At 40.9% G+C, this 22,876-nt stretch overlaps 1 protein-coding gene across 1 annotated transcript in view; it reads right to left on the minus strand.

The window, feature by feature from the left end:
- SND1 (staphylococcal nuclease and tudor domain containing 1) overlaps positions 1–22,876 on the minus strand; it is a 411,376-nt gene that overhangs the window by 244,715 nt on the left and 143,785 nt on the right. The window contains exon 11 of the mRNA XM_082694082.1: positions 17,962–18,051. Within this exon, the coding sequence (XP_082550208.1) occupies positions 17,962–18,051 (90 nt within the window). The remainder of the gene's footprint in view (positions 1–17,961; positions 18,052–22,876) is intronic.

The raw sequence follows: 22,876 nt of genomic DNA on the forward strand, positions 1-22,876 counted from the left end.
AGGACATATCCCTCCCTCCCCTGCCAAAAACACAGATAAAAAAATATTTGGCAAATCACAAGCTAAGATGGAAGTCAATGGGGTTATTCACTAGAGGTCTGAAAAGCTTTCAAATTTAAGAACTAAAGGAACAGGATGATAAACCTTAGCAAGATGGTTAGAACTACCCAAAATGAAGACATTTCATTCCTCAATCATTTTTTAAAAAAAAACTTAAATAAATAAAAACAGGAATACATAAAGAGATTTGTATCTATGGAAACTACAAAGGAATCCATCTTTTCCTAGCAGTGGGAATGCTAGTTCTACAGAGTAATGACAAAACCAGATAAAGTGCTAAGCACACTGAAAAGGAATAAAGATGAGAATTCACATTCTAGGCCATCTAGCCAAAGGGAATCCTAAACCTAAGTTGGTTTAGTCCTAAAAGAAAAAGGTTTCTGAAGTTTCAGATAACATGAAGGCAATCACAGAGGTGGCATCTAACACTTGTTCTGTGTCCAAAAACCAAGAAGAGAAATAGACTTAATTACATTGGGGAACAAAATAAAACCTCACTACTTTCCTAAAAATCAAGCTTTCTATAACTATCTTCCTACGACAAAGGTAATTTCTGTGGGACAACAAATGACAATAATGCTGAGGATATAAATTAAATATGGTAATTTATTTCAATCAAAATATTGGTTAATATGCACTTAATGGTAAAAAGGACACCATCAGATCAATTGAAACACAAGTGACACTATGGAGAAATGACAATATAACACTCTATCTGTAGAACCAGTATGTCTACATTAAAAAATAATAATAATAAAGCAGCATTTCTACTTCATTTTGTTTGCATTATACCCCATGCTTAGCACCAGGGTAAACCCTTAAGTGCTTAAGTGTTGACTAAGATATGAGCTACCAAAAATCACTCTATAATACAAATCATAACAGATCTCTCACCTGAAGTGTATCAGGTACAGTACTGTCAACAAAATATACTGCCTATGGAATTCGAAGCAAACCCGCTTCATTGCATCACCTCAAATTTAATGACTATCTGAATTAACTACTCCTCAACAGTCCGGCTTTTAAAAGTAGATGTGTCAAATTTGCAAATAAATACTATCTTGAAATATTTAATTAATTGAACTTTCATTTGGGGAGCTGAAAAGCAGGGTAGCCAATATTTATTTCTAACCTACGATCAAACAGTATGACTGGATAGGTAAAAGTTGAGACACCTCAAGTCTGAGCTTCAAGATTGGGCAGGAGAACTGCTGGATAAGGGCATATTTGGCTCTTTATTTCCCTTTCTCTGGGTCACAGTAAATTGAATTCTCATCAGAGCTCCTGCCAGTTCCCATGGGAACTCTATCAGGCTGTGAAAAATGTACCAGAATTCTCAGAAAAGAAGGAAACAGGATGTTAAGCATTCTCTCCAAGCTCTTCCTTACTCAGGCCCCACTCCCATTTCCTCTCTGAATTGGGCGACCCAAGTCAGGGCCAATAAGCACCGGGGGATCAAAAAGACAATCTCAAGAAGAAGGGCAAACAATAGACTATAATCTTGTTAGACTGGTTTTGAACGCAACAGGGCCTAAGGAAAATAAAAGTGCTGGCTGCTGTCCCTCATAAGGATTCACTCTCTGTCATGCCCTCTCCCCCAGTTCTCCCCTTTCAGCTCCCTTTCTATCAGCCTTATCAGGACACAGAACAGAACTAGGTCATTTCATTTGTCATATTATATACTGCTCCCTGTTCTTAATTTTCCGAAGCCCTGACTCAGTAGTTTGATATTTATTGATTGAGTTCTTAGGATATGCAGAGGATTGCACTAAATGCTTAACATACATAACATCACTTAAAGCTCATGACAGGCCTGAGTTAGGTAATGCTACCCAGAGATTCAAAACCTTGTCTGTTTGGTTCCAAAGTCCATATGCTAAACCACTACAAATAGCAAACATTAGGATATTGATTAAACATTTACTTGATATTAAATGATAAAAGAACCTCATGTAGAAGTCTAATGAGAGAGGGAAACCATCATAGTGAAAGTTACGCAACAGGGCGCCTGGGTGGCTCAGTGGGTTAAGCCGCTGCCTTCGGCTCAGGTCATGATCTCAGAGTCCTGGGATCGAGTCCCGCATCGGGCTCTCTGCTCAGCGGAGAGCCTGCTTCCCTCTCTCTCTCTGCCTGCCTCTCCATCTACTTGTGATTTCTCTCTGTCAAATAAATAAATAAAATCTTTAAAAAAAAAATAAAAAAAAAATAAAAAAAAAAAAAAAAGTTACGCAACAGAAAGTACCATATAATTACTGCTAAGTTGAAAATTATGCAAATACCTAAATACATAAAAAGAAGATTGGAATATATACATTCAAGTATTAACAGTTGCTACCCCTGGGTGGTCATTTCCTTTTGCTTTAATTTTTTTTTTTTTTAAGAATAGAACAGTGTTGCTTTCGTGACTAACAAAATGGGCACTAAGTGTTATTTGCAATGCAACAGCAAAAACAAAACTTAGTATCAAAACCAAGATAGAAGGGACAAGATCACGAATATTAGCAGAACACACAACTATATTTTCAAGGAGGAGAATTATGGCCACATAGAAAACTAGGATGAAATTTCACTGGAAAATTGTAAGCTTTCCCTAAATTGTACAGATCAACAGCAACCAGTTAGTACTTTTAAGCATGTAAAAGTGAAATACAAATGCAAGAATATTATTTTTGGTTATATGTACAAAATTTTAACTGTATTTATGATGCTAGCATTTGTGTAAAAAGGGAGAAGAATATCCACCCACCCACAAACATCTGCCCTTGTAGACCTAAAATATCTCTGGGAAGATTCACAAGGAAGTAGTAATAATGATCGTTTGAGAAGGAACTGAATCCGCTGGGTAGGGTAGGGTAGGGTAGGGTCGGGCAGAAGGGAGCTCTCCAACTATATACCCTGTATTATCATTTGAGTTTTGAACCAAATGAAATAGATTACCTACACAAAATAATTAAAATAAGAAGTGAATACCACACCAAAGAGAGAAAAACTGAAATCAATGTTACTAGTTTCCTAGTAAATAAAAGTATCCAAAAGAGAAAAGATATGGGGCCCCTGGGAGGATCAGTTAAGCATCTGCCAGGTCATGATCTCAGGGTCCCAGGATAGAGTCCCGCATTGGGCTCCTGCTCAGTGGGAAGCCTGCTTCTCCTTCTCCCTCTGCCGCTCTTGTGCTCTCTCTCAAATAAATAAATAAAATCTTAAAAAAAAAAAAAAAAAAGGATAAAAGATATGGTAACCAATTTAAACGTCTGCCTATTTTATACAATAGTCTGTCAAAAAATATCCTAGGTTTCCATATTGGCTTTCTTGCCAAATGACTTTAAAATGTCTATTTCAGCAAATGAAGCAACCAAAGCATTCAGTTTCTTGATTTGACTATGAAAATCTTTAGGAGAAAATAAAAAAAGAATCACTGCTTTATCCATATACGTGCTTTCTAAAAATGTTATGTACATCTATTTTTTTTTAAAGTAAGGAACTTGCTATGTTAAATAAAACCATAAAAATGTTTTAAATTAGGTCTTCCTGACTGCTTAAAAATTAAATTTAAAAAATCCTATAAGGAAAAGTATCTTTGCCTTGTCATGGAAATCACACCAACGCAAAGCGCAGTCTCTGAAGAAAGGGGAAAAAACGGGGACCCAAAGCCATCAACCCTGAACTACTTCTCATCACCCTGGACACACAGGATAGAGGACAGAGATGCTGACATGGAGTCAGGGAAGAAACAAACCTGAATGTGAATTCCAGGAAGCTGTGCCAATGCAAGGAAAAGAGGCTTCCCAAACACTCGGAAAGTCATGCAAATAGTTACTCCTTTCGTAACTGATAAAATGTTCAAGCACCACACATGTACTTGCACTCAGGGCAGCACCAAGCCGAGGTGTCATAAGAGCACCTAGCAAGGACATAAATATCCTGGCCCATCAACTAGTCAGAAACCTTCCGGGAAGGGAAATGCAGACTAAAAAAAGTAACCGGCAATTGCTTCCTCATTCATGTTTTCCCTTCTCCAGAAACAAGAAACGACAGTTAAAGCACTTAGGAGTTTTAAACATACCACAGTATTATCTGTCCCGGAAAATTCTGTGTTCTTCCAAGAGGACCCAAGCCCAAGGAGAAACTGGAACCATCAAGCAAACTAACTGGACCTTCTTCAGAGAGAAGTGAATATTCTATCAACTTTGGTACTGAACCAAGTTTCACGCTGCTGAGAGGAAGAACAGAAACAAGAAAAAATGACATTTAGCAAATCACTTTTTTCCTCTTAAGGCCAGAAAGGTCCCAGGGATCCTCTGCAACGGCCAAGTCAGACAGTATGGCAGATGGGGTGTGTGTACTGGAAAATGAGAGCTTGTTACAAGCTAAGAATTTTGAAGTTGTTCGTGTTGAAGGTCTAAGCACTTGTGAGGAGGGTGATGGAAAACGGAAGGCAGAGAGATGAAAGGGAAAAGGAAGAATAAACGGAGGGAGGAAGGAAAACTACAAGGAGGTTAGAGAGAGAAGGAAAGAAAGAGGGACTCTGTAAAGGGAGGATCTAGAGACCATCAATACCACTTTTTGTCTCTCAATTGTAGAGAAAATAGTTAAGTCTACCTAGGCTTAGTGATCCTGTTAGCACTGTCCCTTTGGAAAGCTATGATTAGCGAACACCAAACCAGAAAAACTCAAGAGCAGCACGATTCATCTTTGTCTTTTATCTTCAAAACCTTCATACAGGAGGAGTTCAAGCCACATGCTGCTGTTCTTCCACAACGCTAGCAAGACCACTGGCAAGGATAGAAACTGGAAGACAATGTGCAAGTGTGGAAAACCGCCAGGCTGATGTCAAGGAATCAATCATATTGATAGATTTGGCTTCCAAAGCCATCATTTCAAAATTTAGTGAACTGATGAGTAATGGAAGGAAACAAACACCAGCTCTCAAAAAGGTGAAAATCATTTGAAGACAGAGGTCCTAGAAAAGCAGAAAAGAGGCCTTTGCCCCAGTGGAAACTAGACTGTAACCCAGCCATAACAATTTAAACATTTCAGAGGAAAAGATACAAAAGATGCTCTAACACCTCAGTAATAGAATCACAAGTAGGAAAAGAATAAATTCAATCTCCTAGTCTTCTCTTGGGGAGGGAGAAAACTGGTGAGTAAGAGATCAGTGGAGCTGCTTCACAGAGGTGGTAAAGAATTGTATGATAACTTCACCAACAAACAGTCCTCTATCCTTCAAAAGAATCTCCCAGTGGCCATAAGACTTGGGGTGGTGGTGGTGGTGGTGGTGGTGGTGGGTGTGTGGGGGTGTGATACATACACACACACCTACCCTCCCTCAAATCTTATCATTTTGTCTACCATACATACATTCACTGATATTTAAAATAAACTCTTGGTAGCAAAAGATAAAACTTTCAGAAATGAAAAAGGATCAGGTAGGCCAATCACTGCTAAAAGGACAAAACATGTTCACTACTAGGTTTAGGAACAGGTCTTCGGGATTGTCAGCCCGCTCCCCTTCCATAGATAAGGAAACTAAGGACTACTATTAGAGAAGCATCCAAGATCATAGAGTTAGGACAAGATGTGCTTCAGGCCTGGAGGTCCAAGAGTCCAGGGTTTTTCTACCTTCAACCTATCCTGTGAGGTGAAGCCAGCTCAGGCCGTGGAAATCTGCCAGCTTCTCTACAGTGGCCCTCCCAGCGTCTCTACTGGGAGAAATAACACATGTCAGTAAATACAGTTATATCAGAGTCTGATTAGAGATATTAGGAAGACTAATTGAGGCTTTCTGCATATTTTTTTAGTAAGACTATCTTTTTAGAGGATGGAAAATAGATTCCTTCACATTTCACAATTTAAGAAAACAAGGAACACTAAAAGAAAAGAATTCATCCCTAGTGTAAGAATATGAAGATACATAATCTTCAGCTGCCTATCTTCTTGCCTCTGAGGTCACAGAAATGTCCTACCTCTTTATTGTAATGTGGACTGTAACTGTAGACCAGGCTGGAGGTCAGCATTTGAGATACTAGTTTGTATTTCCATCCTAAGGAACTTAAAACCACTACTCCTAATACAGTGCTCTGCTTCCATTCCCTCTCTATACTAGCATGCCGGAAGAATCACGGTTGTCAAAACACCATACTCCTTTTACAAATAAAGAAACAGAGGCTTCATGAACACTTAGACCATACACTTAAGATTACATCTCTTAGCTGCTGAGATTCAGCCAGAAAACTAAAGAACTTCTCCAGCGACATGTGGTACCATTTCACCAAAACTTGTTCACCTAATTTCTAATCAGTGCTCAGGCTGATTCTGTGATTTTCCTCCCTTCTTTTCTTGTATTCCTTATTTTTCTTCTCCCTCCAACTTTTTTTTTTTTCTTTTAAATAAAGCAGGGCCAGAGGTTCAGAGGTGGTGGAAACCTGGCCTGGTGAGGCGAAGTCAGATGCTCTAACTGGCCTCTCTTTTCTCCACATTCCACCATGCATCAAAGTTGAGCCTGCCAGGCTAAAGGTACCCCATACGCTGCAGAAATGGCAAAGAGAAGCAAGTCAGTGACTTACTTCCAATTCGTTCAGACTATTAGTGGAAAATAGGGCTATTACGAACCCCAAGTGAGGGGGGGATGGGAACAGCAGGGAGTAGTTGGGGGCCATCAAGCTTCTGTCATTTAGAACTTTAAAATAATGGAGAGTCAAGTCAAAAAATAATAATTTTGCCTACTAAATCTCTGTCAGATCATTTTAAAAGAGAACAAATTAGAGATGCTGCGTATTTTTGATTATGAAGTAAAGACACAGAAATAGCCACAGACCAGACCTCTAGCACTAGGGAAGGACTGCTCAGGCAGCCACATGAAGACTTCAAAGAGCAAGGGGACAGTGAGGGCTGGACCACACAAGGCATCGAACGTACTACCACCGATCCAGTGGAGAGGTGAGTTCACGGTCATAACCCATATACGGAAAACCAAGAGAAAAACATACTTATTCTGTGTATTTTTAATGCTTTCATTTGTCTCTCAATGATATGCCTAAGTTTCACTGAAGTCAGGCTCAAAGTCTTTATCAGTGTTAGGAAATCAAAGAAAGCAGGTGACAAGGAAACTAGCTCCAAAGCTTAGAACTACAGGGTGAGCTTTTCATATCACTTCTCTATATCCAGATATCCCCACTCTTTCTTAAGACCTTCCAGGTACCAGTTTACAAATCCCACCTCTTCTGTGAAGACTTAATGGGGACCGTACCTGATGTCTGTCACTAGGGACCAAGAGCTAAAGAAAAGACAAGATCTTTGCCCTGTAGGGCTGGAGGAGAGAGGTCGGAAATGGGAATTGCTTCTGAAGAAGGGGGCATAAAAGTATACTAAGAGGACAGAGAGCTCAGACTTCACATGGGGAGCCAGGAATCCAGGACAACAGTAAGATTCTTAGAGAAAAATAAGTGTGAAGGCAAGAAGTTGTGAAAAGGCTTGGTCATGTCTATGGAATGGGGAGAAGTTCTTTGTGATGTATTATATGGATAGTAGAGTAGAAGGTAAGACTGGAAATAAAGGCAAGATCCTCAAAGGACGTTATGATATTTTATACACAACTGCCTTTCCTTTGATTTTATGTTCACTGAAGGAATGAGATGCTTTTCTGCAGACATCTGGGGATCCCCAGAGTTTGTGAAAGGAAAAGGAGTATGTACGCACATAGAACGCAATCTGACCAATGATGTGAAAGACTGCGAAGACCCGAAGGAGCAGACCAACCACCTAAGGTGATTCAACTGAGATACAATTGGAGCAAATTGTACCAAAGGAGCAAATAGACTACCATTCACCAGGAGAACTGTCAAAACAAAGATCTGAAAGAGCTAACTGTGGAAAAATCAGGCTAACTTAGGATGAGGAGACTTGTGGACGCTAATGTTCAGGACAATGGGCAGGGGAGACATTGTTGAAGACCAACAACAAAGGTAGCCAAGGCCATTTGTGGGCAGGGAAGAAAAATCACACGGAGCCATGAGCTGTATTTCGGACATAACAGATGTCACCTGTTTGCTGGAATCTGTATTTGAGTACCCAGTGGTCAGCAGCTGGAAACAGATCCGTGGGAAGAGAAAGAAGTTACGAGTGGAAACATTCCTAAGAGTCAGCAGTACATGCTGATAGCTGAAGCCAGTAAGTGCAAGAGGTCACGCAGCAGGTGAAACTCCTGTTTCCGAAAGACAACAATGTTCTCTACAATCCACATTAATGTTAATCCCATAGTGCCAAAAGACACGTTTCTGTTGTCTCACCAGTTATTCCATTCTGTTCCTATTCTACTTCACATATTTTTGATGTAATCTTGTCCTAGTTAGACTGTAAGCAACTTGTGACACAGAACACATTTTACTCATCTTTACTCACCTCCATAAAGGTACCTAATAATCATATGTGCCTTTTCTAAAATATTAATTCCACCAGAACTGTTGTTTCGTAAGGCTCTAGCCTCAATGCCTAGAATAAGGTATGGCACATAGTAGTGGCTCAAAAATTATCTGCTAAATGAATAAAAATGAACAGATTTCACTAGGCTATCACCTCTGTCCTTCTTAATGTATCAAGTGATTAGGCATGACCAAAGCTTCAGAGACTGAGTCCTCGAAAAGAATAAGTCCACTTGAACTTTGTCTTCACAAGGAGACTACCTGCTCATCTGCCTAGCCTGGTCCAGTCCAAACAAACACACTTATTGAAACCAGAAGCAGAGAAAAGGCAAAACTGCAGAAAAAATACCTGGCTCAAAAAGGCCTGACTGAAGACAAAACCTGAGATTCCTATAGTTACCGAAGGAAGTATAGGCATAGCTCTGCAGGCAAACTTTAGACATGGTGCTTCAGAAGAGACTTGAAATTACTCCTAATGTTCCATTCATCAGCCTTGAATGGGATGAGCATGGTTCATCAAAAGCTACAGCCAGGAATGATTCCCTCCCAGAGCATGCCATGTTTCAAAATGCTGCTAATTACCGAAGTTGAAGTGATTGAGGCCCCAACTATGGCAGCCTTCTTAAGTGGACAGCAGCATTCATCCTCCAAGGAAAGGAAACAGGACAAGTGTGAGGGTGAGCCTACAGATAAAACTAAAAGCATGCTGTCAAGTCTAGTCAATTACTCTACAGCAACTGTCAGCTGGCCTGGAGACAACAATGCATAAAGCCAAGATCAGTAAGGACAAAAGAATAAACACAAATATAAAAAGCAAGATAAGACAGGCATGGGAGGGGACCAGAGGTGAAAGAACATCACACATTCAAACCCTTTCCTGTGGATTAGTTCTGCAAAGGAGCTGGTTACCAAAGTACAGACCCAGAAACAAGAACTCTAACCAAGAGCCGAGTGGCCAGATACATGAAGAAGCTCACCTACTTTCCTGCTGATTCACTTTCCTAGGGCTGCAGTAACAAACTCCACAAATTGGTTGGCTTAAAACAGCAAAAATCCATTCTCACAGTTCTGGATATTTCAGGTTTAAAATTAAGTTGTTCACAGGGAAATGCTCCCTCTGAAGACTGAGGGGAAGAATCTCGCCTTGCCATTTCCTAGCTTCTGGTGGCTCCTGGCCATCCCTGGCATTCCTTGCCTTGCAACTGTGTCACTTCAATCTCCACCTCCATTGCCACATGGACTTCTGTTTGTCACTGTGTCCCATCCCCTTCTGATGAGGGCACCAGTCACTGGGTGTGCAGCCTCCCTGGCCCAATCTAGTATGATCTCATTTTAAATTATATCTGGAAAGACCCCATTCCCAAATAAGATCATCTCTGAAGGTTCCAAATGGGCACGAATTCTGGGAGACACTGTTTAGCCCACTATGCTTATCATCATGAAAACAGCAGGAAAGATTGCCCCAGTCAGCCATCTCCAAGAGAGAGAATTGCAGCACTATACAAATACCTGAAAATTTGCCAAAGATAACTAGCAAGTGAAAACAAGAAGGCAGTTCCAGGTATTAATAAAAAGAACTTGTTTCAGATAAGAACAAAAATCTTCACTCAGATTTTAAACACACTAAAACAAGGAGCTTAGAACTACTTGGCCCCAATTATGAAGATATAGCCCTAAAACACCATTTCTTTCCCCCAACTGTGAAGAGTTGACGGAACTTCCACCTTAGAGCCAACAGATGCTTGTGTATACTACCTTCTTGTACACGCATAGGTTGTTCAAACCCTCGGGAAAGAAATACACAAGCAACCAATAGTACTAGCCTAACTCTCTGAACATTTAAAAGAAAAAAAAGAAAAAAAAAAGCAGAGGTCACACAGAAAGAAACCCTGGAAAGTCAGTGCTTAAAAATGTAACTCGCCGACTCTGAATGATGTGTTATTTTGCAAAAATACAACATTTTTGTTTAAGATTATTTTTCTTATTAGAAAAGTTAAATGTACTATCTCTGTACAGATCCTTTTAAGAAGAAGAAACTCCTGAAGAAAAAATATTGAGAGAAGACAGCAAGAGTTGTTTCCTTTCCAACTGAACACATCTGTACCCCGTGTCTCACCTGACACTTTTCTATGACATAAGATACTCTGTACACTATCATAGAGCCCAACTGCAAAAGAATCCATTCTCTGTGAACCAGGAGGTATAGGAAGTTCGAAGATTTGCAATTCAGCACATTTTGTAAGGTTTTTTGGCACATAAGGGTTATTTTTAAAGAGGGAAAAAAAGCCTGTCCTCTCCCTACCCCCAAACACAGCTGAGCTGATTCAGCACAAATCTCCCCCTAAAATAAAATCCTAGTTTGCAGAGAATAAGCATGGAAAGTTCCAGCCCCAAGGACGACATTTCAGAAACCTAGCTGGAAAGATCAGGAGTGGGTGGCTTAAGAGAGACTGGCCACAAATCATGTTCTAAACGTAAGAACTAGCACCAGAAAACTGTGAGCAACTTGGGTGTCCAGGGAAGAAAGTCTTGAATAATAAGCAGTGTAATATACGAGTACTACCCAGAGATACGAGAATCTCGAGGATTCTGGTAGCTAGTGAATCATTTCCCACAGGTGAGTATACAGAAATTTCCAGGAATACAGTTGGAGGTTTTAGTTTCTTCATTTACCTTAGAAATGCTTTCTGAAAAGGATATTACAATAGACATTATTCAAACACTACACTTCACCCAGAAGCAAAGTGCTCAGTTCCACACCCTGATGGCCCCCAAGGCACAGAGGTACTTTCCAAAACCTACAGATCAAACACTTAAGTGCTCATTACCAAAAAGAGCATTTAGGTGGCAGCAGGTAGAAAGCTACCTTGCCCAGAACAGCCAAATTTCTAAAAACAGACAACTCTACAGTTTTGTTAATTACCTTCACCAGACAAGGGAACTAATGTGTCAAGGATCGTTCCCCAAACCCACAAAACTAAAGGGCATCTAGATGACTCCCGTCTCCAGTGCACACTGACACATGTCTAAGTAGGATAAGTCTTACTAGAAAAAAGCATGGTCAGAAATTATGAGTCATTCAAAACATCTCTGGATTTGGTGAATATCTACAGTCATTTATTCAAAAAATTTATAGCCACGTTGATAGTAACAGCTGGCACAGAGAAGGCAAGGACAAGCAACCTTGAATAAACCTGTCAATTTAAATCACAATGCATTCACCACCTTAGGGCCTGTTTTGATCATTAATGTAAAGGACTTTTCCATAGCATGAGTGAATCAAATTAGTATGAAATGGGAAATGTGGAGATGACAAAGGGTATGTTTATAAAAACCAAACTAAAATGCATCAGAGGTAATTAACAAAAATCGCCAGACTGCCAGCTTTGCACTTAACACAGCTGAGTAAAGCAACACACTGTAAAAGACAGAACTTATGAGTGTTTTTAGGGAAAAGGACAGCCCTGTTAAATAGCCAGCAAGGAGTGAAGGAGATCCTCCTCAAGAAAGCTCCAGACCCTTGAAGACTTTCACAGGCTGAGTGAAAAACCGCTTCTGCTAAGGAATGTCACTCCAAGTACCTTGAAAGATCTGTCCTTGCACAGGAAAAGAGCACTGAGAGTGCTCCTCATCCCCTCCCTGGCTCTGGGCCAAGATGAAAAAGCAACCTGACCTTTCCTTTCTCCCAGATGCTCCCAAGTCACACCTATGCCAAGAGATCAAAGAGAAAAGGAAATCAATCTTCAGCACTGGGTTAGCAATGTTACCCATGACCTCACACTGTCTGTGTAACTAGCAGAAGAACATGTAATCTGACACAGGTTTCTCTGACGAACAATTTGATAAAACATCACTTCACAGGGACATCTCAAAGACTAATGAGATCATGTCTAGAGGGCTGAAGGTACTCCGTGGGCTGATCTATGGTGTTCTTACCACCTGCTGTTATCTGTAGACCAAGATAATACAAGGAAAGAGAATCAACTTCTTGTAGCACATAAGGTACATGTCATATACAAGAATGGACATTACCCCAAAAAGGACCCGTGACCCCGACTGACTATCTGTATTATTCAATACACACAACATGGAAGTGGGATCTTCTAGATGGCCTTTAATTTAGCATAGCAACTAAATGCACAGACACCTGGACAAAACACTTAATTTCTATGACCTTCAGTGTCTTTACCTGTAAAAATAGAATGCATACAAACATCTTGGGATGGAGGTAAAAAATTAGTAAAATTAAGTAAAAATGAAAATATTCAGTGCTTACCATGAGGAGACTACTCCATAAATGACAGCCCTGACCCTGTAATGCTCAAATGAGCATTATATGAAATGTCTTAAGAAGCCTGTCTAGTTCACAGTACAAACTGCAGGTTCCAGGAGTCTTGGTGAGAGGGCATCTGAGACAAGGCATGAAAATCATACAGAAGTGTTTACCACATCGCAAATGAGTCACATCTTCTATAGGTGGCATCCCAAGGAAGCAAGGATTTTAACAGTAGTTGGGTTGCCAACCAGTTCTTAAAGCACATTAACCCAGAATGGAGGGAAGATCATTTACATATATTAACAACCATTTCCAGATTGACTTGAGAGTCCGAACATGAGAAGACAATCTCATGCTACTCCTTCCATGTCTGGCTAACCATAGGCAAATCAGGTAGGGTCTATTTCTAGCTCCCTGAACATATTCTTATCTGGGTCCACACAGCCTTCAACCTAATGCTCCCATTTTCCCCTAATTTAGAAGACATTTATTGAGCACCTACTGTGCATCATAAACTGTACATACTGAGCCCTGGGGTGGTGAGCAAACAAATGTAGGCCCCAGTTGGCCTAATATAATGAATCTGATGAGAGAGATTAATACAAAATACAGTAAGATGTGAAAAATTATGTACAAATTTCAGAAAGGGGGTTGTTTGGGGCCAACTTCCCCAGGAAGTCACATTTAAATTGAATCTGAAGGATAACTATGAGATAAATGAGGGGAAAGGAGGACAAAGAGAGCATCCCAAACAGGACAAACTGCAAGTGCAAATGCCCAGAGGTGAGAGCAGGAGGCATTTCACACACCTAAGGAAGGCAGGCCAGAAAGGTGGGCGAGAGGGGGCAGAGGAGAGAAGGGTAGGGGCTTCCCTAGGAAGTAAGGGGGAACCAAATTATGCTGGACCTTGTAGGCAACAGGAAGCAACCGGAAGCCAAAAGTCTGTTGGTCAAAGTTCCCTTCAGCTGCAGGTACAGAACAGACTGGAGTGGGGAAGAATGGCTGCAGGTTCCAGGAGTCTCGGTGAGAGGGCATCTGAGACAAGGACGCAGCACCACAATGGAAGGAAAAGGAAGCACACACATCTACACAGCAGGGGTGGTGGGAGACTGGGGGGTAAAGGAAGAGGGGGTATCAAAGTTGTCTCTGACAGCAACAGCAAGGCATGATAAAGGCGTTATTTCCAGAACACTAGAAGGGTCCGGAGTTTCTGACAGATACTATGAGTTCAGGCTTGTGAATCTTGGTGCAAAGGAAGATTATTTCCATCTACTCCAAAGAGCTCATTGCCCCCAAAGTACAAACTTCAGTAAAGAAAGGTTTCCAAAAGAGAGGAATCATCTAATGCAATATGAATTTGAAATAACTGCCACTATTATTTATAGCCCAATAACTTCCCAAATGTCTGCATTTATCAAGAAAAACACTCCATTTTAAGTGCCTAAAAAAGAGTCAGCCTAGTTCATAGAACAAATTTTGATGGCATGAAAGCCAAAGTCGGCAGTTAGTTTACAAATGAGCTTCATCTCTAAAATCTGCTTACTCAACAAATACTGGCAAAAACATTTAGGGAGCACACACGTATTTTTGGACCGAGGAGTCTGGAGGCAGTAGAAGCCTGGACTGAGCAGATTGTGCCAGGGCTGAGGCTTCTATGCACTCTTGCTTCTTGAAATTCCATCCCTTCTACACGCTCATTTTTGACCCCTCAATTGTCCAAGCAAGTTACAAGTCCCAACACAACAGTTCCCATGGTGATGGAAATTGTACAATTAAGAGACAGGAGCTGTAGTGATTCATATGTCATTTGTAAATGCTGTATTACATTTAAAATACTTCAAGATTCTACTTTAGAGATTCTATGAGACAGCTGGAGAAAATTCCCAGTGAAGATCCCAGTTATTATTACCTTCTTCCACTGAGAACAAAATGATTTAGGCACACAAACTCTGCCTGTCGATGGGCTGACCTTCTCTAAGCATTAAAAACAATATACATACACAGAAAGACACTGCCCCTGCTATTAGAAGAGGACTGTCGCCCTGGTTATTTTAGGACATCCATCTCACCGTCTTTTACACACCTAGGATGTCATGCCACAAAACTAAAAGACATATAAAGTTACCATGGATTCCATTTTTCCACTATGTTATCGGGGCCATGAAGAACCCCAGAAGAAATCAGCAAGACCGTTCTTCACCAGGCATATTCCTTAGTCAAGATTTTAGTGAGAGCACAGATGGCAGACAGTAAACAGAGGATGGGGAGGGAATTCTACCAGGCAGTATGGCAATTTAGACAGCTTCTGAAACACTTCCAAGACACACACGTATTCTTCCACGTCTCCCTCAAACCAGAGAACACACAAACATACATTTTACACAACACACAGACACTTTACACATACATAAACTGCGTGAAAAGACCCTCATTTTGTGGAAGCTGGAAACTTGATGCCACATCTAACCAGATACCACTCAAATCTGTGCAATGGGAGGATGTTCGTCAAAGTAGCTGCACATTGATTCACATCCCCGACCTCAGAGCCAGTTTTAAAAAAAAGAAAACTGGTAGATTCTGTTAAAAAGCAGCACTATTAAACAAAACAACACAACTTAGCTGAGTGGCATCTGGAAAAACATGAAAGGTTAGTATCATCCTAGATCCTTATAAAAACCCCATGAGACAGGGAAGGCAGTCCACAAGTGATGAAACCAAGGCTCAGAAAGGTGCGTGATTATTTTAATCAAGGCACTTAGTCAGAATTAAATCTTGGGAGTGAATCAAAGTGAATTTCCATAACTGAAATGGAGACCATTGAACCTAACAAAGCGACCTTACCAGTTTACCTTCAATCTTATTTCTCTATATTCTAGAAACTCCTTGAAACTGTCATATTATAGACTCTCTGGGATGGTCAAATAATAGTCTGGGCAGAGAAGATGATATTACCTCCATTACCTCGCTTAAGCTGTGACAGGCTGCCCTAATCAGCTTTCGTGCACAGAGGCAGAGAGGCACACACACTCCCTCTCCGTGCCTCTTAATCACCACGTGCCACGCCGAGCAGCTGCAGAAGTCTGAAGGGAATTGGCAGAAATGTGCAATGATGTGCTAGCCACCCCAGAGGCAGCAACTGCCCTGCCTGCTCCCAGACTCGAGAGAAAACATGGGTGTTCGCTGTCGCAACTGACGGGCCCAGAAGACAGGCAAGTGGTTTCAGGTGGTGAGTCAGGAAAAGCAGTTTGCATCAGGAATGTTCCAGCCCAGCAGAGCTGAGCAGTATCCTACTCCCTGTGCAGGGATACAGTATTCATCATTTATACAATGTCACCATGGGGGACAAACTTGGGCTCAGCACAAATTGAATCCAATCAACTCTTACGCAGAAGAATCAGTAAACAAGGCTTCTCCCACCAAGAAGGAACCTAATTGCTTAAGAATTGCCACCATATCTGGCACTTGAGGTCAGTCCTTCTATCCTGAGATACAGGTCTTTGCAAAGGGCTGGCACGTGGTCTGAGAGCAGAACCCAGGGCTAACCTTCTGGGACCACTCAGCAGCGGCCGCAATAAACTGTGGTCCAGGTTCCCAGGCACGAGACAGAACCAGGTGAGGGCAACATGCAAAGACGCCAGGGGGCATGTCCTAACACACAGTGTGCAAAGAGCTGCACAGGACTGAGAGAAGGGCTGCACGCCCCCAACACTCCCCTCAGGTTAATTTTGGATGGATTTCCAGAGAAATCCAACTTTTGAGGGAATTCCTTGTTTGCTTCTATGCTATTGTTTATGAGCCAGCAAATGACTGATAGGATATAAAACTTGGTGAAATAGAGATGTCGACATTAGATCAGATAACAGAAGATCTAGAAATTGAAAGAGGCTTAAAGCCATCATTCGCACTACACTTCCTGAATGAATACAGTATTCTGTCAAGTTTTATACAATGACAAATGAGCCTCTTCTCTGAAGGAACCTGAGGAGATTAAACAGTCATTTTAGGGAATCCAGTTTAGTTTCCCTACTTCAAAATTAGCAATTTCATCCCATGCCAACTTTAAGAATCTCTTTGCTGTAATTTATATTTCTAGTGACTATGGTATATAATAAAACTGGTTATGTTTGTGACAGACTATTTCAGCATTAGTTCAAAAGCCAGAGCCTTATGAAACCTGTCACATCGTTAAAAATCTGCATTTAGGTAAAGAATATTAATGTGGCACTGATGTGTGTTAAGGCCAGACATACAGCAGACTGGCCTTATCTTTCTCAAGATATGAGAAAAATTGGCCCAAAACACGATATTTTCCCAGAAGAATCCTCACTGAAGCAAAGTACAGAAAAGGCAAATCACAGTCCCTCTCCGAAAAGACTTCCATCAACCGCCATCAAAGAAACCACGCCACTCATTTCCTTTGTTCATCGAGGACACAGGCACCTGCCCGGGGTATTTAGGGTGGGAAGTCAGGGAAAAAATAGGGAATGCTCAGAGGCTCACTCTCAGTGAAAAAAAGTTGTTCAAAAAGGCACGTTCTGCAGCTTGTCATAGAATATATGCTCTAAGAACACAAGGAGATGCACTTTTTGGGCCTCTGGGCTATTGCACCAGACCAGAAAGTCACTCCGCTGCACCATAGGCACCAAAGGAACTACTGGGAAACCACCCAGTCTTTCCCCAGCAAGGCTGCCCTAGCACCTGCCACAGAAGCTACAAGTATGAGCAGCTGAAGAAGTGGGGGTGGCATATGCCCCAAAGTGCATTTCAGGAGCATGCTTCCGTTCCAGGAGAGCCCCCTTTCTCAACAGCCAACCTATTCCTCAGAAGGGAGGCAGAAAAACCCAGCAACCTTCCTTCAATAGCATATCCCGCGGCACTGACTTTTAATGGAGGTGGCTGAAGAGAACAAGGGAGCCAAGGGAAATGAAGCTCAGGGCAATATGCAATTATTGAAACTGGAATTGAGCCTGGACCCTGGAAAGAACATGCTGTGAGAGCTTTGGCAATCACACTGTGGTCAGGGCCCCAATTTTAAATCTCTCCCACAGGATACCACTTCCTGAGACACAGGCCCACCCCTCGTCGTATCAAAGTAATTCCGCTTGACTTGGCAGAGGGGTGTCATCTACTGGTCTCTGGGATTCCATCACAAGGGCCCAGCTTAAAACGATCCCCAACCATTTGTAAATATGTTTCTGTCCCATTTACCTTTTTCCCAATAAGCTTCTTTCGAAGAAATTCCCGGGCTTCAAACATGTAAGGAATGTCATACAGGGGACGTAGTTTCTTGTTCTTATCCTAAAAGAAAAACAAAGTATCACATCAGAAATGAAAAACAAACATTAAAAAAACCACAGATGAACACAGCTAACAAAACAAAATTACTAGAATATATCTGAAATATGCTAACTCCCAGTATCACAAATATTAACTAAGTGCCAGTACACAGGAAATGATTAATAGGTATTTGGATGGAATGCTTTACAGCGAATAAGATTATCTTTTTCATACCACAGACTCAAAATAAGTAATGAAATGTTTGTAATTATCTAAACTGGAAACAACCAAGTATTAATCAACAAGGAAAAGACCTATATAAACTGTGGGATAGAAGGAGCTCAGTAAGTATTAGGGCCCTTCAAATATTTATAGATACACTATGAATCTAGCTCTATTAGTCTTTAAGCCATTAAGGATCCACCAACTCTTAGCCTCACATAAAGCTCTGTATAAATATATGTTATAATCCTAGATTCAAAATTCTTGCAACCTAACAGAATAATACAAGAAAAGCTATGACAGGGCAACAGATATGAAATGGCAACACAAAGCAGTTTGGACTAAGTGCTAAACTGTGTGATAGAGACTAGGGACTAAGTGCTATCAGAGTTCAGGGAAGTGGAAAGAAAGAAGTAATCAGGAAATGTTTCACTGACAAGGTGACATGGTTTCATTGACTTAATATGAGTTTACAGGATAAGAAAAACCTAGAAAGGAAATTAGAGTTGAAAAAAACAGAACAAGCTAAAGGAGGCAGGAAAAAATAGTATTTCGACACAACATGCACACACATGAACATTAACATACACAGTTCTTTCATTATCTTCCCCCAAAGAGGTTACTGTTCTAAGCAATGTAACTTTTAGAGAATATGGGAGAAAGCTCTAGAGGAAATTGACAAAGAGAGAATGGATAGCAACTAAAGTGATAGGAGAAGCATTTTAAGAAATGAACAAACAAAAGCGCCTGGGTGGCTCAATCGGATAAGTGTCTGCCTTTGGCTCAGGTCATGATCTCAGGGTCCTAAGACTCCCTGCTCAGCTGGAAATCTGCTTCTCCCTCTCACTGTGCCCCTCTCCCTTTTTAATAAATAAAATCTCGTAAAAAGGAAGAAAGGGAGGAAGAAAAGGAGGGAGGGAGAAAGGGAGAACAAATGAACAGAATGGATAGAGGGAATAAAAGAAGAAGAATCCAATAAATGATGACATGCATATGAAGTCAAAAGAAGTCTGTCTTTTGATGGGGGTTGTGGAAGGCTGGGCGATGTTACAAAAAATACAGAGAAGCTGGCTAGATTGCTAGGTCTGATTAATGTCTCTCCCCAGCTAGCCCTAAGTTCCACAAGAACAGAGATCCTGTGCATTTCTGTTATTCTGTGACCCTGGAAACAAGCAGAGTGCCTCCTCTCTACAGTATGTGCTCAAATAATAGTTAGGATGAACTAACCACAAAAGAAATAGCAAAATTACATATACACAGAAATCAAGTATGTTTGAAGAACAGAACTACATGTATAGAATTCAGAATCCCAAGGACCCAGATCATGGTAGTGGTGGGGGGTGGGTGGGTGCGGAATTCACAAATAAAAAGAAAATCAAGGACTAACTAACCCAGAGTTGTGCAGCTGCTTGCCCATCCTGTATACTTAACCCAGCTGGCCTTACCTCTATATTATTTTTTTATTAACATATAATGTATTACTTGTCCCAGGGGTACAGGTGTGTGCATCATCAGGCTTACACATTTCACAGCACTCAACATAGTTCAAACCCTCCCCAATGTCCATAACCCAGTCACCCTATCCCTCCCCCCTCAACCCCCCAGCAACCCTCAGTGTTTCATGAGATTAAGAGTCTCTTATGGTTGGCCTCCCTCCTGATTGCTTTTTTTTTTTTTCATTTTTTCCCTCCCTAACCCCCACAACCCCCTGCCCTGCCTCTCAAATTCCTCATATCAGAGACATCATGTGATAATCGTCTTTCTGACTTATTTCACTTAGCACAATTCCCTCTAGTTCCATCCATGTCGTTGCAAATGGCAAGATTTCATTTTTTTGGTTGCATAATATTCCATTGTGTATATACACACCACTTCTTCTTTATCCATTCATCTGTTGATGGACATCTAGGTTCTTTCCACAGTTTCTGGCCTCACATCTTTATAATCCTCTCTATACTGAAAGAGGTATTCAAATTATTTTCTTAAACAGCTAATTACTCCTAAATAAATAAGCTGCATCATTTTAATACCCCATGTTTAAACTAATCCTAATGACAATATTGAGGTCAAGGAAATTGAAATAGGTGTTTCCTCCTATACCCTAACCAAGCCTTGGTGTCCAGAATGTATCATATAAACAATTCGTTGACATCACCAAGAAAAATCTCTATGAGAATGCACAGAATTGAGTTTGGTTCCACATTCTTTATCCCACTGCCTTCTAGCTCCTCTGGTGAAAACAACAGTAACAACAAGGTGGCAGCAGCATTCCAGCACTCGGTGTTCTTCTTGGAGGTTAAGGAGGTTCAGAAATGAAGGTGAGATCCTACTCCTTCTTGGATGTGTGGGACTCCACGTGCTCTTAAGGGGAACAACAAGATTGCCACACTTGGATCAAATTCCTGGGGTGTCACGATCACAGTCTAGTAAGTGAGGGATGGCCCTAAACATGAAGTTTTTTGCAGGAAAAAAAAAAAAAAAGATCAAAACAGGATACATGAGGGTGCTGGGGTAGGGGAGTTCTGTGTAACACAAGGGCAAATATACAGGATTATGGATATTTTTTAAACATCCAGGCAGCCAAATCAAAATAGAAGTCACTCCTGAGGAGCTAAGTATAATAGTATAATATACAAGCCATAAAATAGAGTTTATGATGACAGTCAATGATACAGTAAGAATACTTGCTCGACCGAAGATTCCAGGTGCCAATAATGAAAGGTATTGTTAATAATGACAAAGATCAATGGTTATCAGAATCAACCTTCGGGAATAAAGAAGTGCCAATGATAATTTATGTTCACCATGCAATGGAGGACAATCTATTTAGAGAGAGTATTTGTGTTACTACTCAAGCCTAAGTGACCAGCATTATAAAAAGTGAAGTAAACAAAATATTGACAATTACCTCACCTTGCCTCATGATTTATCACAGAACCTGAATGTGTGAACCTTATCCTCCTTATTCCAAAACACCACAGAGATCATAAGGCAGTATGACTTGACTGAATTCTGAAACAGTGAGTGAAAGCTAAGAAATAATAGCTTCAACAAATATTCAAATGAAGATCACGAGATGAGGCATACATAAATGAATGAAAATGACTATCTGAACAAGAAAGACACTCAACAGAACTGGCCCAAGCCAAAATGCTCTCAGAAGAATGAAAGAAAATAGTATATCGAGAAACATCCCAGTAAAAATCCAGGCAACTTCTGAATGATTATATGTCTGTCATGAAGCTAGAAAAAAACTAATAGCACAAGCAGAAAACAAGGTATCACAAGTGAAAACAGAATGATCTTGTTACTCTAACCCTTCAGAGCTAGTAGCTATTGACATCTGCAAACATCTTACAAGAGAGATATTAGAAGTCCCTAGGAAACCACAAAATAAAAGCAATTCCTCCAAATTACCAGGTACATAAAAGCCTTTGAAATCTCTAAGAGGCAATTGAGGTATGGAATGTATTCTGAGAAAACAGGACTTTAGCGGGATCTTGCCTGCTAAAAAGGACTGTCTAGTTTAGATTCTAATTTACACAGAAATATTTTTTTAAAAATAAAAGCGGAAGAGAATGCTTGCTTTACTTGGTAGGCAGGTAATACAAAAACCAGTATGTTCTGTAATCACTGTTCATCCTGAGAAATGACGTTGTATGTAGGCCCTGCAATGACGCACACATTAGAGGTAACTTCAATTATCTGTACCTCTCACTCGTTTGGAGAGGGAGGCCCCACACTCACATCTCAGCATCTAAAAACCCACTTGGCATTTTTATAGAAGTTATATTTGGCTGGTTGCCAAAATGTGGTTGCTGCCCAATGCTCACTTGGAGGGAATGGATGAAATCTCCAGTCAAGGCCTTATATTCACCCCCAGTTTTGGGTTTCAACCTCAGGCCAAATTTTATCTAGCTCCTCCTGTAGCAAAAATCTAATGCCCCAGAGATATTGCAGGATTTCTTTCTTTCTTTCTTTCTTTCTTTTTAAAGATTGTATTTATTTGACAGAGAGAGATCACAAGGAGGCAGAGAGGCAGGCAGAGAGAGAAGGAGGGGAGGCAGGCTCCCTGCTGAGCAGAGAGCCCCATGTGGGGGACCCTGAGACCACAACCTGAGCCAAAGGCACAGGCTTAACCCACTGAGCCACCCAGGCGCCCCTATTGCAGGATTTCTTAAGGCTTAAAAACAAATCACAGCAGGGATTGGGATGTGGGGCGGAGAAGAGCCTAATAAACGTGGTTCCACTAAAATTAAAAGCAGTTCTTTACTGAAAACACTTAATGAGCAAAGTTGACAGGCCAAAGTACAAAGGTTTAGTAGCTGATGACTGAAAAGATAAAGAAAAAGCTCAGGAGGATGAGAGGGAGCTCAGCAGAGTCACAGCTGTCATGTGATCAGGGCAGACCTTACGGGGCGCATTAAGAGTTTAATAAAGACTAAAGGAAGGTACAGGATGGAGTCATCTGGAGAAGGGCAATGCAAAGACCCTGTGTTAGAAGCATGCCTGATGGGTTGAAGGAGCAGCGAAGACACGACTGTAGCTACAACAGTGTGTGCGCACAAGAGAGCAAGAGAGACAATGGGTATTGATGAGGGATGGGTAATGGGAAAAAGAAGCA

The sequence above is a fragment of the Mustela nivalis genome (assembly GCF_964662115.1).
Source record: "Mustela nivalis genome assembly, chromosome: 12".
NCBI lineage: Eukaryota > Metazoa > Chordata > Mammalia > Carnivora > Mustelidae > Mustela > Mustela nivalis.